The sequence below is a fragment of the Xiphias gladius genome, chromosome 21 (genome assembly GCF_016859285.1).
Source record: "Xiphias gladius isolate SHS-SW01 ecotype Sanya breed wild chromosome 21, ASM1685928v1, whole genome shotgun sequence".
Taxonomy (NCBI): Eukaryota; Metazoa; Chordata; class Actinopteri; order Istiophoriformes; family Xiphiidae; genus Xiphias; species Xiphias gladius.
Window position 1 is genome coordinate 1,760,671 of NC_053420.1, and position 15,780 is coordinate 1,776,450.

The following is a 15,780-nucleotide window of genomic DNA, read 5'->3' on the forward strand; positions in this document are numbered from 1 at the left end:
CGTTAGTCTTCTTTCTAGCCATGAACGAAGTCAGAGGGACGTGACTGTGAGTCATATATGCCGAGGAATGTTGACAGTGGATGTATCAGTGAAATCCTCACAGCCCAAATATCCAAGCCTGGCGACACAATATTCGTCGTAGCAACTAAAGCCTCATTAAACTTGTTTTTATGTTCTTATTCATGTTTGGGCGCTGCCGGCGCTTGGTTAAGGGTAGAGGGAAGATCAGAGTCGTGGTTTGAGACAGTACGACTCTGCAGTGCCTTGTAGCACGAGACGTGTAAGTGAAACCATCAGGGTTTTTGTCGCCTAAACATAACCACGTGCAGGACTGGAGACGTGAACGCCGGTCGCTGGAGCTAAAGTCCTGCGCTTTGTATGCCCAGCATCCACCTCGACCACCTCCCCATAGATTCTGTGCAGGATATACACCCAGTTGCCCCTTTATTAGGTCCACCTCTCTGAACCCAATCCAGTCTGATGCAACAGTCCTGCAACAAATCCTCCTCCGTGAAGGTTTCAGTGTTCAGTGTGTGTTTTAGAGAGACTGCGTGATCAGTTCGGAGGATGCAGTTTGTGGTGCTGTCAAATTGTACACCGGTGTTTCCATTATTTTGTCCACCGCATTTACTTCAATAAGGCTGGGCTGAATAACAGAAAGGCCTCATGAAGGTAAGATTTACCACAAGACTCTCGCGTTAGACTGCAGCTGTAGTTTTAGCTCGGTCGACCTAATAATCAAAGTGTCATTGAAGCGCTTCACGCGAAAAAACCCGTCAATGAGCAGATCGCAGGTTTCTCATCACGGTGTAACTGTGAAACGAAGACGGCAAACAGAGTGAGTGCGTTTAGCGGGAAATGACAGTAGTTGTGACTTGTTGCATTAGATTATGCGACTTAAATTCCTGTTTTAGTTGCACCAAATCAGAGCGCTGCACCGAGAGAGCCTGTGTGTAATAAAATCACTCAGCGCGCAGCACAAAGAGCGATGATTACCCTCATTTCAACCACATAAGCAACTCAGACAAACACAACAATCCAGCAGCCGCGCCAGTGGTAAAAACAGGCATCCACTTTTTATGACACAGCAACAAAATGAGAGGTTGAAGCCTCTTTAATGTCTTCCTGATGCATCAAACACACGCACAAGCACACACACACACACACACACACACACACACACACCAAAAGACGTGAAACATCAGCTGACACGTGACAATGCGGCAGCAACATCAATCACATCGGCCTCCGATTTATTTTGGATACACGATACGTAACATGTCAGTTTTAGGTAAAATACGACGAGATTTTCCAAAAGAAGGAAAAAATAAATGAAAGAACATCATTGATTTCCAGCCTCAGAGATACTGAACCCTGTGTGTCAGCGTGGAGATGGTTCTCAGCCTAGAAAATATAAACCCGGACGGTGAGAAGTGGACATGAACAATGATTCTGTCATCTGTCAGATAGTCAACATTTGCATAGATCTCAGCTGCATCTAATAGGACGGGGACCTCCTGTCTCGAAGTCCTTCCTTTTTAACCGAAAGCTTCCAGGCTGGGAAAAGAGAGAGAAATGCATCCTGCGCCACAGTCAGTGGAGACAGGAAAGACAAAAACAAAGCCATAAAATAGGCTTTCTCTATTTCTGTTCCTGTGTGCGAAACTCATCGTACATACGGCGAATTCTGCCATTCGGCTGCGGGGAAAACTGTTTCCCAGAATCCTCCTGTTGGCAGGGTAGAAAAGCTGTGTGATAGTGAAGCTTTAGTTAAACAGACAAAATAAATACTAACGTTACTCCAGCTTTGAACACAACTACTTGTATGGGAGGTGATGTGTACTCAACGAAATGTTCTGTATGTTATACATCTTTCTCTAAAGATTTTCTATAGAGATAAACATCACCGATTGGCCAAATCAGATTTAGCAGATAAAAACTGTTGCCTCAATATATTAGCAAAGCGACGTATCGGTGTAGTTTTTACCGTCGATCTCTGCTCCTCCAGGAGGAATTTACAATAACCGCTCCAAGCCCATAGTTATCAAGAGCTCCCATGATCGCTATCAATGGCGTCAATCCGATCCACTTTGTGATGTGATGTGATTTATTTGTGTGTTGCAGACATTTAAAAGAAAAATCCAAGGGATAACGAGTTAAAGTGAGAGCGGTTTATTTCTGAGACGTACAACGTAAAACTAATCAATAAAATCCTGAAATCCAAAATTGCATCAACACGAATGAAATAAGAAACGTCCACATCTAAACAATTTGATGACTGAAGCACAAATGTCAGTGAAAATTTCATCATAAAAAAATAAAGGTGGGGAAATTTATTTCTGTAATGTCAACAGCGTTGAGACGTCCATCATAACAATATGACATATGATGGCTCCACTATAATTTGAAATAATTAGGACCCTGTATTACATTGTACCTGTTGTAATTAAGTAGAGATGAAGTAGGTTACGACCGGCCAGGGGCAGGGGCACCATTGTGTTCAAAATTAAAAAATCTGAACACTTCAGAATGAATTTTACCCCTGATCCTGCACATTACCTTTATGAGGCGCTGTAAAAGCAATAGAAGAGATGGACGTCAGTTCCTAAGTCAACAAAGCTGGTAAAGCACTTGAACTTCCAGCCCTAAAAGTGGAAAAATATGCTCACACGCAGGACGGATTTCCTACTCGGAGACACTTGATAGATACGGGCCCTGATTCTCACTCTTTTCTGTCTCCTTGTCCCTTTTCTTTCCCTACATCTTCGTAGTCACCACCGAAGGGAGCGACTATTCCATACCGGCCCAGCCAGGCCCCGGGAACCGTGCTGCTGGCAGGAAACCAGGTAAGAGGACGGAGGGTGACGACGACGACTAACTCGCGATTCCAGCAGGAAATCTTGTGGCATAATCGGGCCCACCAGATAAGCCATGACAACACAGAACCAGACATCCGATACACGGTCGTAATAGCAGGAAAGAGGTTCAGTCAGCAGGCTGCAAGCTGACAGAAAAATGACTAGGGAGGTATCACGCGATGGAAGGAGAATGATAGTTCATTGGATGACTAAAGGGAAAGATGAGGGGAGGCATGAAGAAATCTGGTTTATAGACAGAGGGAGGAGGAAGGGATGAAAGAAGGACACAGGAAGGGAGGAGAGGAAGGGATGGCGGGTGGAGAGGCACGGGTGGATGGATTAATGGGTCGGATAGATGGGTGGATGGAGGGGATCGAGGGAGGGAGAAAGAAATGATGGATGGATGTGGGCGAGGCTTGAGGAGGAGATGGAGGAACGGATGGATGAATGAGCGGATACATAATTTATTGTCAGAAAATTTGCTTTAGTCTGCAATTTGAATGTTCTAGAGAATGCCCACTTGGTTTGCTCTGCCTTTTATTCACACACACACACGCGTGTTAAAAGTCTATTTGATAGGTCTTGCGATGTGAAAGGCAGCTCCTGTCACTGTCCATCCAATGGGATACAAATTAGGCTTTTTCGTGTTTATTCATATCAAATCAGGACCAATCATTAGCAGGATGTGTGTATGGATGCTGGAGAAGTAATGTTGGCGTGTGTGTGTGTGTGTGTGTGTGTGTTCACAAGATATAATATGATGATCTGATTCCTCAGCATGAATATGCAGCATTAGCAACCATTTTCTCAACATAGAGCTGTTTACACAAAAGGATTAATCTGGTTGGTTCTACATAGACTTATCGTGGTGTCAGTATAATTTCAAGAGATTTTAAGACAGTCGACTTAATATTATGTAGGACAAGTCTATCCTTAAACCTTCGATTCAGGTAGGGAAAAAACTCCCAGAAAAACTCCCTGAAAGACTTTGGTGGGACACAAAAGGAAGAAACCTCAGAAAGTGCAATAATCCCGCCACCAGGATGGGCAGACGTGTAGCGGATGTCATGTGCACGGAGTACATCGAAATATCAAAAGTAAAATGACAGTATGGATCTTGGAGACGTATTTCATACAGTAAAAGTAAAAGTTTAAAGGTAAAGTTAAGGGTAAAAGCTTATAAAAATGCTGTTCCGTAGACTCATGGACACGCACTGTCTGACAAGGTTTAAGAAAGATTACGTCGGGAGTAACTTTGTCGCCTTAGTTTGAACAATCAGAAAAAATACATCTGTGGAAGCACATCGCAGCGGTCCAATCACTCACAGAAATCACTTCTGTCAGTTTTGCTTTTCATTCCTTTCCTCTTTGCCTTTCTGTTCCTCATTAGCATTAAAGGATAAGTCTGGCAATATTCTGTTTTTTAGTTATAAACAGAAATCCCACAGAAAGGCCAACGTCAACACCGAGTCTCTCAATACTTTGCGACTTCCCACTTCTAAGTTTTTTTTTTGTTTTTTTCTTAAACAGTAGGAAACAGTTCATTTGTCTGGGACTATTTTCAGCGGCAGATTGATCCACATTTGGTGCTTTAGTGAGTTTCTGTGGCAGCAGGACTGTGTGTGTGTGTGTGTGTGTTTGACTGAGTCTCAATAAACTGCAGTATGTGTGTGTTCATGGTGATGAAGGAACATGTCACCCAGTGCAACAGTGTGACTCACTGATGTGTTTTAGTAGGTTTTGGACAAGAATGGAGCTCTGTGGCTCAGAGGAGTGAGACACCTCAGGCTTTGATCCATCGTTGGTTAGGGTCTGCGCATGGGGGGTGTTCACCGTGAGAAAAACATAGGATATCATCAGCCGTATCCTTTAAATAAATACTTGAAATGTTGTAGCTGGAGTAAGCTGAATGATAACTCAAGTGTTACCATGGAAACACTCAGCGAGGGCCGTCTCATTGGCAGAGGTGCCTGATAAACTCGTACTGTCTGCATCTGGTCTTTGTGCTTGTCGGTCCCATTCCGTCTTTCTTGTGTCAAATGAACTGTAAAGTGGAAACATCATTAAAAAAAAATGCATCGAAAGAGAAGCTGAGAAGAAGCTTTGCCGCCACGATGCCACCTCAGGCTGCCGTGGCCGTCGGTATGGCCACATCAACGCCCGTTTCTGTTGTTTACGGCGTCTACTGGGGCTGTTCGCAGCTGAAGCCGATTATACCAGTAACTTAATTGATTGCCATATGGCACTTGTTTAGGCAATCAGATCATTTTGTTCAAGTAATGTCATCACGCCTGGAAAAGAAAATCAAGATTACCTTTATTTATATCAATTTACAACCAGATGTTGTTGCACAAAACAGTGGCAAGACACTTTTTCAAGACCCCCAGGGACTGGAGGGAACCTTTCAGACTTTCAGCTTATTCCTTACGTTACATGGCTTGACAACGCATTAATAACCCAGTCTCTTGGGTTTCTCTCTCTTTGTTTCTGACAAATGATATGTTAGTCTTTTTAGAACAGACAACACCCCTCCCAAGACTGTCGTAGCAGGTCGGTTGACAGACCACATGCTAATGTTTTGATATGAGAAGTCGGATGGTTAGATGGGAGGGATGAGAGATGAAACATCTTCGCATCGACAGCTGAACAGTCACAACGACCTTAAATGTGAAGGGCTTTCATCGGCCAACAAGGTAACGACACTGAGGGCGTGAATCGTTTGGCTACTTAAAGCCCCAGTTTGGCCACACAGCGGGCAAGACGGTCAAAAAGGCTCATGCTAACGTTACTGAAACGCCAACACAAAGAGGATGACGCCCAAAATACCGAACACGAGGTTAGTTTCACCCTCTACTGTAGGACAACATACAGAAGGGCGAGCACTTGTAGTCTCAGCAGTAATTAAACCCATCTCACAGAAACACCCCTCTACAAAAGGTAACATTATGATGTGTTCCTCCCCGACCTATCGGCTCCCTGACTGGACATTTGAAACTGCAGGGTTCATAAGGATGCAGACTGACAGGGCTGAGTATTTGTGTTTAGTCTAAGCCTGGCGTCATGGCTCCACAGACGACAATGTCGGTGTTTTGGTTTGTCAGTCTGTCAGTTGGTCCAACAACCACTTTGATCCAGACTGAACTATCTCAACAACTGTTGGATGGATTTCATTGGACATTTTCTACAAATATCCATGTTGTCGAGAGGATGAATCCTAATGACTTTCTTTTTCCGCCGACTATTCATCCAGTGCCACCAACGGGTCATATTTTTCACTTATGCTGTGAAATATCACAAGATCTAGTCAATGAATTGGCAGAGAATTTGGTACCGATATTCGTAGTCTCCAGACGTCGTATCCTTATGACTTTGGTGATCTTTTGACTTTTAGCGCCACCATGAGGTTGACATTTATGGTTTTGAGTGAAATGTCTTGACATCCATTTGATGGACGGCCAAGAAAATTGGCTCAGACATTTTTATCCCCCTCAGGATGAACTGAAATGACTTTGATGATCCTCTGACTGTTACTTTAGCGCCATCATCAGGTCAACATTTTAATTTGCTAATGCAAACATTAACATGCTAAACTAAGATGGTGAACATGGTGAACATTACACCTGCTAAACATCAGCATGTTAGCGTTTTGTTTTTGTGCGTATGCTAATATTAGCATTTAGCTCAAAGCGCCGCCTTACCTAAATGCATCCTCACAGAGCCACAAGCATGGCTGTAGACTTGTTGTATAACATCCATCCATCCATTAGCTACACCGCTTATCCTTTTGAGGGTCGCGGGGGAGGCAGGTGGCCAGTCTATCACAGGGTTTATTTATTGAAAAAGAGATTATGTTTTCTTTTCGTACAATTCCTAGATTTTTGTGTGTGTTTTTTAAAGTTTCTGAGTCACCCACCAAGGAATTTTCAGGTCATGGGAAATAGGGACTTAATTTATATCAGGATGAATAATGACATCAATTGGTAGGAAAAAAATGACCTTGATTTCTTTTTTTCTTTTTTTTTTCCATGCTTTCCAGCCATACTTCTTCCCCTGATCTTAAAAAAGTACTGTGAGACAATTAAACTGAGGCTGAATTTGGACAATCCAAATATAAACTGATCTTTTTTAGCCTTGACTAGCTCTTGCTGCACAAATGTTACAAAACCAAAGTTAAAAAAAAAATTCTTTCTGTATCTTCAATGATTTTTCCCTGTAGGTTTTTCCAAGCACCTTGAGCTCTGAAGACTTTTCAGGGATAGAAACTCTGATGTTTAATTTGTTGAAGAAATCTTGCCGTGTGCATTCAGCCTCAGCGGTGCATTGAAGCTTAGCAGCGTGCAGGCTGTCATTTGGTCAGTATGAGCTATGGATGGTTTTCCATCAGAGAGTGGCACAACTGAGATCTGTCTGTACTTTGTCACACATCATTGGACTGTAACAGGTATTGTTTGGAATTTTTTTCTTGCCCGTCGTTGGACGTCTCCGCGCATAGCTGTCTGGGGGCGTTTGGGTTTTGGTGGATGAACAATGTGAGGCTCTAAGGTGTCACAGTAGTCAACAGTGGAATAGCTGTCCCGAATATTGAGACCATGTTAGAGTTGAGCTTCAGCCCAGTTCATTTTTCAGCAAAATCAGAACTTAAAAATCCTCATGTCTCCTCATCCGATAAAGTAAAATCAATATTCCACTTAAAAAGATTAAATAAAAGGAGCTCACATTTGACTTAATGGTGCATTGCAAAGTTTCTGCCAGTAGAGTTTGTGCTTGTGTGTGTGTGTGTGTGTGTGTGTGTTTATTGGCCAGTTTACTCCAGATCCACTGTCAAAAAGTCAAAAGCTCAAGTTAGAAATCTTGGTGATTGAACAGGCTCATGCTCACGCTTGTCTTGTCTCCGCAAACAGACCATTCAACAACCGCAGCACGTTCAGAACCCCGCTGTCAGTTTTAACAAAAGACAGGAGAACTGAACACATCAGCCCTGTTCTTTCATCTTTGCACCGGCTCCAACTTCACGCTGGGCAGACACTGTGCATTTTCATTAGGCTTTTGGGTTATCTCGCACTACACAGTGTAACGGGCCTTTCTGCTCGGCCAGAGCCCGTGACTTTCATAGGCCCACTGACCGACCACCACGTGGGGCTCACACTGAACGTGACCCAGAATCCCTGGTCGACCGAGGGGACCAGGGTTGACTCCGTGGGAGGGAGGGAGCTTTACTCTGAGCAGTTCTACAATGAGCAGAAAGTAAGAAGGAAAAAAAATGGAGCTGCAGATTCAAGATGCAGTATGTCCATACTCAGTACAATACGGTCTGTGTCTTCTGTGGTGACGCTCAGTTTTATATCACAGCTCAGCCTCAGTCAGACTACAGCTTTGGCCTCAACACCTAAAATAATACTGCAACTATATTAAAAAAAAGCTCACTAGACTTTATAACATATCTTTCAGTGGTCTTACAGCCATGTTGGATATCAGACCATTGAACGGCTCAAACTGCAGACAGCCGACCGTACCTAGCAAGGAGTTAGATCGTTGATCGCTCAGGTGATTATTCAGCCATCGTGACCTCAAACTGAACGTCAGATGACAAACTATCGGGCAGAAGTTTGGCCCAGTGCTAGAATTAGTGGGGTTACCAACTCAGCGTTAAAATCAGGCAGAGTCTGCCCAGCTCTGGCCCCTTTCAAGTCTAAATTAAAACCCGTGCTGCGCTCTGATAGCTGAATGGTTAAGGTGCGATGTCGTCAGCTCAAATCCAACCAGGGACTTTTGTTGCACATCATTTCCCTCTCTCTCCCCTCATTTCCTGTCTGCCTTTGCATTATTAACTGTCCAATAGAGGCAAAAATGCCAAAAAAATAAATAAATAAATCTTTAAAGCTGATTGATCGGTTTCTTTGCTGCACTTTAATTTCCTTTATTTAATATGGGTTATCTTATCACTGCACTGTCACAGCACCACACCGCAACTGTTTTTCTGGTCTATTATTTCTTATAGCTATTTATGTTTCATCTCATTTAATCTCATTCCTGAAATCACATTCTATTCTCTTTTGATATTATTGAGTTTTTTATTGCTTTTAAATGTTCCAATGCATTTCTTTGCCTTATATAAAGCACTTTGAAATACTTCTGTGTCTGAAAAGTGTTATACAAATAAATTCAGTGCAGTCAGTTTTTGTTATATTCATGTAAAAAAAAAAGAAAAGAAACGACAACCAGTGGGATCAGTAACTACGTGAAAACATTACTTATCCCTGACCCCAAGATGGCTGCTGTATCTCTGAGGCTCTGGTTGAGTCTCCGCTATTCGGAGCCTGAGTGCTGCGCTGGTGCCACCGCGTCTTTGTCATCACAGTGTGTCTACAAGCTGCTGTGTGAAAGTTTCCCCTCAGGAATCAATAAACTCTTCATTCTATTATGTTTGTTTGAAGCTTATCTTCTCATCTGATAATAAATAAATAAGAAACTAAATTAACTTCTTATCTTTTTTGGATTCCTGGGTTTGATTTAGTGCGGCTTCACCTTACCGAGGAGCCGCATGAGCAACGACACTGCAAAAGAATAATTTCCTAGTTCATCCAGACTAAAATATCGTTTACAGAAGTATCATTTAATGGCGTAAGCTTGAGGCCGAGCCCTAATCATTACATTTAAGCTTAAAAACAGCTCAATAGTTGGATTCATAAATTTACACTGAGTGCAAACACACTAGTGTCAGCTTTACAATCGTCAGGCAGGGATTTGCTAAGTTACTGGGTTTATTGGGTTGTTCTGCAGTGACGAGGTTGTCTTAGTGTGGTGAGTGGGGCTCTAACTCAGTGTTGACTGTGCTTGTGTCTCTCTGTGCCCGGCTGAAGGTGTTCGAGGCATCAGACTTTGGCTCTCACCCCCTGTTCTCAGTGGCACAGGGAGGAGTGGACCTGCAGCAAGTGAGTATGGCCGCCTGGGGTTCAGGGACAAGGGTCAAAGGTCATTCATCATGCCTTTTTTTTTTTCATCTGTCAACAAACTACATTGACCCAGGCTTTGAAAGACGTAAAACTGCCTATTCACAAACATGTAAAAATGCAGCATAGTCATTTTGTAATCCAAAAGGCAGTCAATCATATGACCCTTAAGTATTATGTTGAAAACTGGAGCTTATTTGATGGAGTTTTATTATGAACATCATTAACGTTATGAGCCTTATTTTCTTAAAATCACTGCAGCGAAGATATTTTTGGTTTGTAATTTCAATCTGCAGTTGTTTAAAGATCTCCTATTAATGAGTGTAGCTTGCAGAAAGAAAGGATAAGTGCTGATGCACTAGAATTATGAAAAAATGAATTATACGTCAGAAAATACTTTTTCCAAAAAACAAATTGATTTGGCATTGAAAACAGGTTGAAGCATTCTTACGGCACTGGCACATTTTCCTGAAGAGTCTCTTCTTAACTTCTAAAATAAATCTTAATTTATTTCTTTATTTCTATTATTATTTATTATTATTATAATATTATTAGGTCATTTATCTGAATCTGCAGAGTTACTAGGATGCCAACTTTTACTTTCTGACCGAGCGTCTCATTTATAAAACAAAATTGACAAGTTAAGATACTGAAGATGCATCGGTTAGAAGTGCCTCCTCCGAGTTCACTCTGAAAATCTTGTCTTGATATTTATCTGATTCTGGAGGCAATCCCTTTCCCATCATGCCCTGAGCCGTGCGGATCGACCACCTCCCTTGACCTAGAGACACAGCCGAAGGACCTGAATTCAGTCAAACAAATGCGCTGCGAACTCACACAAGTCCGCAGCTAGCAACGGCATCGTCCAGGTGGTCAGAGCGGTCAAGGATCTCAGATCATCACTTCTGCACGGAGAGGGACCATAAATATGACTCTTCTTTTTCACATGAAAAGCTGAAAAATGCAGGAATGTGGTAACCAAGGTTGGGTAAAGATGATGGCCCTGAAGCAAAGTATGAAAACGAAGACGTGAAAAGAAACAGAAAAAGGAAGAAAGGTGACAAATGGAGATCGGCTTGACAGAAAATATGGATGCAGAGAGAGAAGGGGGGGATAAAAGCAAGGGAAGAGATTGAAGAAACAAAAGGATGAAGAAAAGACGTGAAAACAGATAAACAAAGGTGGCGGGATATCTCCTGTCGTATCAGTTTTATTCTGCCTGCCGAGTTTAACGGCCGTTAAAATCAAAGAGGAGTCAGCTGTCCCACACGCAACCTTCCAGAAACACATCTGTTAAGGATTATTAACACTTTCTCATGGGATGTCTGACCGGTCTGAAACCAGGACGTGGCGTAGATTCATGTCTGCTTATAAAATAGCCATTCAGGCATTCTGCTGGAATTGCAAGGATGAAACGGGCAATTCAAAGGGTAATTCTGTGTGCTCGAGTTCGAGCTACAAGAGGGTGCTACCATCAAGCATGGCGTGCTCAAACAGGCTTGAAACTGTCTTCACACAGTGCTAACGATTCCTCTGAAGTACAGCAAGTGGGGATGCCATGAGATTACAAAAAAGCACCTAGTCAGTCAGAGGATTTATTATTGTAATGCTTTCAATACTTTGATTAGAACCCACCGGGCTGCTGGGCTGTGTTGCTCTGCTTAAAGACTTTTCTTTCCTTCTGCACTGTGCACGTAATCACAGTGTCTTGTTGGCATATACAGTACAAGTGATATTTCCAACAACAACAACAAAAAAAAAGCATCTGCTGCTCAAAATTAGCTTCTGTGCGTCACCTGGGAGTTGAAGCAGAGCACTGGCTGATCTGCGCTTTTGCGCGGGGAATTGAACGACGGCCGTCAGGGCAGCTAAAGCCAAAATATAAGGAAGGGAGTTGAATTGGAAAGGGCAACAGGTGCCCCCTCCCCCCAAACTGTCCTGTTACTACACTGTGTGTATTAACTGTAGCCTTAGCAGGTCTCCTGAAGCACCAGCAGAGAGACAACGTCGTTCAGGCCTTGAACAAGAGATTTATTCCACTGACAGAAAACACAACACCTGGGCCCAGCGATAACTGAGCCTAGATACTCTAGTTAGAGACTCTTGGATCTGTTACTCAAAGTGGGCCCCCTGGGTTGTATTTACTGTCTCAGAGTACCTGAAGAAACACACCCCGACCATCGCAGCCCCTTGCGTTGTTTTAACGCCCTTCTGTTTTTTCGCCTGAGCGCCCGTTAACTTAACTCAGGGGGGTATAAATGTGTTTCTAGTGACTGCCGACGCTCCGTTGGACTCCCTGTACTAACTGCCCACAGCTGCGGCAGGAAGGCAGGTCGCTATCCATGCTTTTGTGTTCAGTGTCCCCATGTCCCCACACCCCCCCCACGTGGCCTGACACTAACAGAGCTTCACTCCCACCGCCCCCCATCCACTCCTTTGATGCATTTTTGAAATAGGCTGGGAGTGAGGGTGTGCCTACAATAATGGGCTTGTTCTAGGTTTTTTTTTTTTTTCTTTTCAGCGACACTTTATCAAAACTTCATTTTTGCATCAATTAACTTTTTTTTTCTCAGTTGCACCTGACAAGGAACGGGCAGATGGGCCCTCCACACTTTTTTCTGTCCGAGGACAGTGTGAGGAACTGTCTGGATGCTGGCCGTACATCTCAGCGTTGGTCTGGTCAGGTTCATATAGTTGTGTTAAACCTACTCTTTTGGCTTTTACACATTTTCTCTGGAGAAACACATCTCCTCAAAACATATACGACCTATCGGCCTTTAAAAAATGAGAAATCGACTTTGACATGACGATTACCTGCTTGTCAAATGTTGCTCTGGCTTCTTTCAATGAAACATGTTTGCATTGACAACATGACAATTTATTGGACATCCCAATCTTTGTTTGGGAGTGGTCCAATAATCATCAATTTCAAAATTTCTCAAAATGAACATGTACGTTCACATTTATAAATGGAATCTGCAATTTTTCCAGCACTTCAAACTAAATTATGGACAGAAATTTAATTCTATTTACTTTTTACTGGTTGTCTTTTTTTCTCCCCCCCCCTCCAATGAGCCGTTCACTCTGCAAACACTGCTGCACAAATAGCTTTCATGTCAAGGGCAAGGCAGCGCGTTTAGATTAGACTATCCATAACCGAACTGTCTGAGGTCAGTTTGTAACAGCTCGTGTGTCACCATCATTAGTTAAGTGTCCTTCAACCAGGCAGTGAACCCACGATCACTGCTTAAACATTTATTTCATGTTAGTCTAGAGTTGGGCCTTGGGCCAAATTTCCTTGCCCACTTAAATACTTTTCATCTACGTGCCCACAGCATCCAGAGTCGCCTGAAGATGTGCTGTCGCAGCATTTCATGGCTTCATAAGAAATGCAGATATCCCTGTTGAAGTCTTTGCTCTCTCCATGATCGCATTTTGTTTTTCTCGTCTACTACCTTTGTCGTTGAAAACAGTTGGATTGATTCGTGGCATGATGGTTTGTCGCTGGTAGCTAATATTAGCCCTATAACAGCAAGGCTAAACTGGGAAGGTATGTGGTTGAGAGCGTGGAGAACCAGAGCACTTTGTGATAAGAGGGAAGTAGGGGACTGTAGTGACAAAAGGACCAACAGACTGGATGATCACTTTGTTTCGCTGAATTGAAATGATCATCGATTGAATGGCTGAATGACTATTTTTCTCATTTCTACCAAACAGCATAGTGATTGAGCTCAGGTAACACTAAAAGATCTACTGGATGAACATATTGTATTTTCCATAATGCTGCCTTGATTGCATTTTACTTCAACATATCGGACCGAATATTGAAGGGCCGCTGTTGGTCTTTTTCAAATGTTCATTTTGACTATTGTTATCTGCTTGCAGGCACTAAAGTATGGCTTACGGCTGAGGATAGGCAAGTAAATTATGGAGGTTGTGGAAGATCAGGGTCACGATTTAATAGCAGAAAAGCCACTGTTAAACCCAGGATGACCCTGTTATTGAAGGCAATCAATCATACCATCCTTAAATCATGTGGCAGGACAGCACAAGGTTGAAGAAAGCTCATTGCTGAAATGCAGCAGCAACTTAGGTGCAGAGATTTTAAGATGAAGCATGAAAAGGAAGATTAAAATTCATGAAAATCTAAATAAAAACAGAAAACCAGATCCACATGAATTTAAAGATGAAAACAGTTTCAAAGTAAAAGTATAAACCTCGAAGCACAGAATGAAAAAATAATGGAAACCCTAAAGACAGACAGAAATGAATAGAAACACTCAACAAAAGACAAAACCAATATTTGATCTAAATTACTTCTGTTCTTTGTTTTTTTTTGTATTCTTTTTATCCTTAGAAAAGCTTGATTGGCTTGGACAAAACAAAAGCACTATCTATAGTGAGCTGGGCAGTATCCTCAGAATCAGACATTACAAACCTTTTGACCTGATTTCTCAATATGGATTTAGAAAAAAAAAAAAAAAACATCTACATGCGATATAATGACCAGACAGGTGTAGAGTTCTGCACAGGCCTAAAACTGAGACCTGAACCTGGCCAGTACACGCGTCTTACGGACCCCACCAGCCTGAACCCGACCAGAGGCCGGAGGCTACATTTTTGTTATTTCTTCTTCAAACACAAAGTTCTGTGCCTGCTTTGGAAAGACCTTCTCAAACATGATAAATAACTGATCTGACAACAGCAGCAGGCCAATGCAGAAATGACAGCGAGCCAACGGCACCAAACATAACTTTATGTAGGTTCAGTGGCTGTACATACACTACCAGCACGTAACACTGTAGCGCTGTAGCTAATAATGAAGTATCTGCTTTACTAGTTAGTGGATCGGCCTCGTCTTTTCTGAATATCAGCTGGATGAACGCGGCCGGAAACACAAAACGCATTTCTCAACTGAACTTGACAACAGTCCAAACAGTTACGATCCAGAACAGAACTATTTACAGGCGCGGTCCTGATGATCTTTTAGCGCAGGAGTCGTGGAGGAGAAGAATCACGTCCTTCGTAGATGGTTTTTCAGCTTCGTCCTCCTCTGGTCAACCAACCCGACCCCGGCCCAAGCTAGAAAACAGCCCGACGGGTCCCGACGACATGTTGTGTGTCGGGACTCATCGGGTCCGGGTCAGGTTGGTAAACACTAAACAGGCGACGACATTAATTTTAATTCCCGCTTAAGTAGTCAAATGAAACAGAAAATAAGTCATTTAACTGTAGTGCAGCCCTCAAGACCAACGCTAAAGCTTCACGATTCCATCACAAACCAAAATCCCTGATGATATCTTGTTGCGTTCCTGGACTTCACTATAACATTGATGTATCACCCAGCTCGGTGTTATGTACCCGTCACTGGCTGAATTCACTACAACTCGCAGGCAAAGGTGAACTGACCGACTCTGTAGTTAAGAGGCAACACCTGAAAGTGGAAAACCCAACAAACTGAGCGATGCACTGATTGATTTGGATACAGATTCAGACTAGAAGAGACTCACATAGAAACTCACCAAAGGTTAAATGACGTAGGGAGCCTTATGTGGATGAGTCAGCACAACCAAGTACCTGTCTGACTTAAACTAATCGCACTTCACCGCTGCACACAGCTAACCTGCTTTTAAGAACCACAGCGCAACCATGATACGCGCGCACGTGCAGGGTTAACACGTGGCTCTTTTCGAAGGTTGTGTAACCGCTGTTCCTACGATGGCAGGTTTAGATACTTCAGTCAACTATGACTCACCGCAGGAGTTACGTTCATGTTGAGCATATTACGCTGCAGTCAGCCAAACACCGAGCTAAGCGGTATTAGACGACAGCGCGGATGTAGCAGGTCGTTATTAGCGCGATACACGGGCGAATGAACACAAGTAGGCAGAGGTCAGGCTCATCTGATGGGCTCAGCTCAGCAGCACCACCTGTCCAGGTTTAACAGGCCGGATCTGCAATGTTTCTCCGTA

The 15,780-nt window shown here is 43.0% G+C and overlaps 1 protein-coding gene across 1 annotated transcript in view; it reads left to right on the forward strand.

Moving 5' to 3' along the window:
• Positions 1-15,780, forward strand: part of pcbp4 (poly(rC) binding protein 4) — a 143,080-nt gene that overhangs the window by 97,413 nt on the left and 29,887 nt on the right. The window contains exons 10-11 of the mRNA XM_040159493.1: positions 2,772-2,846; positions 9,719-9,790. Coding sequence (XP_040015427.1) covers positions 2,772-2,846; positions 9,719-9,790 — 147 coding nt within the window. The remainder of the gene's footprint in view (positions 1-2,771; positions 2,847-9,718; positions 9,791-15,780) is intronic.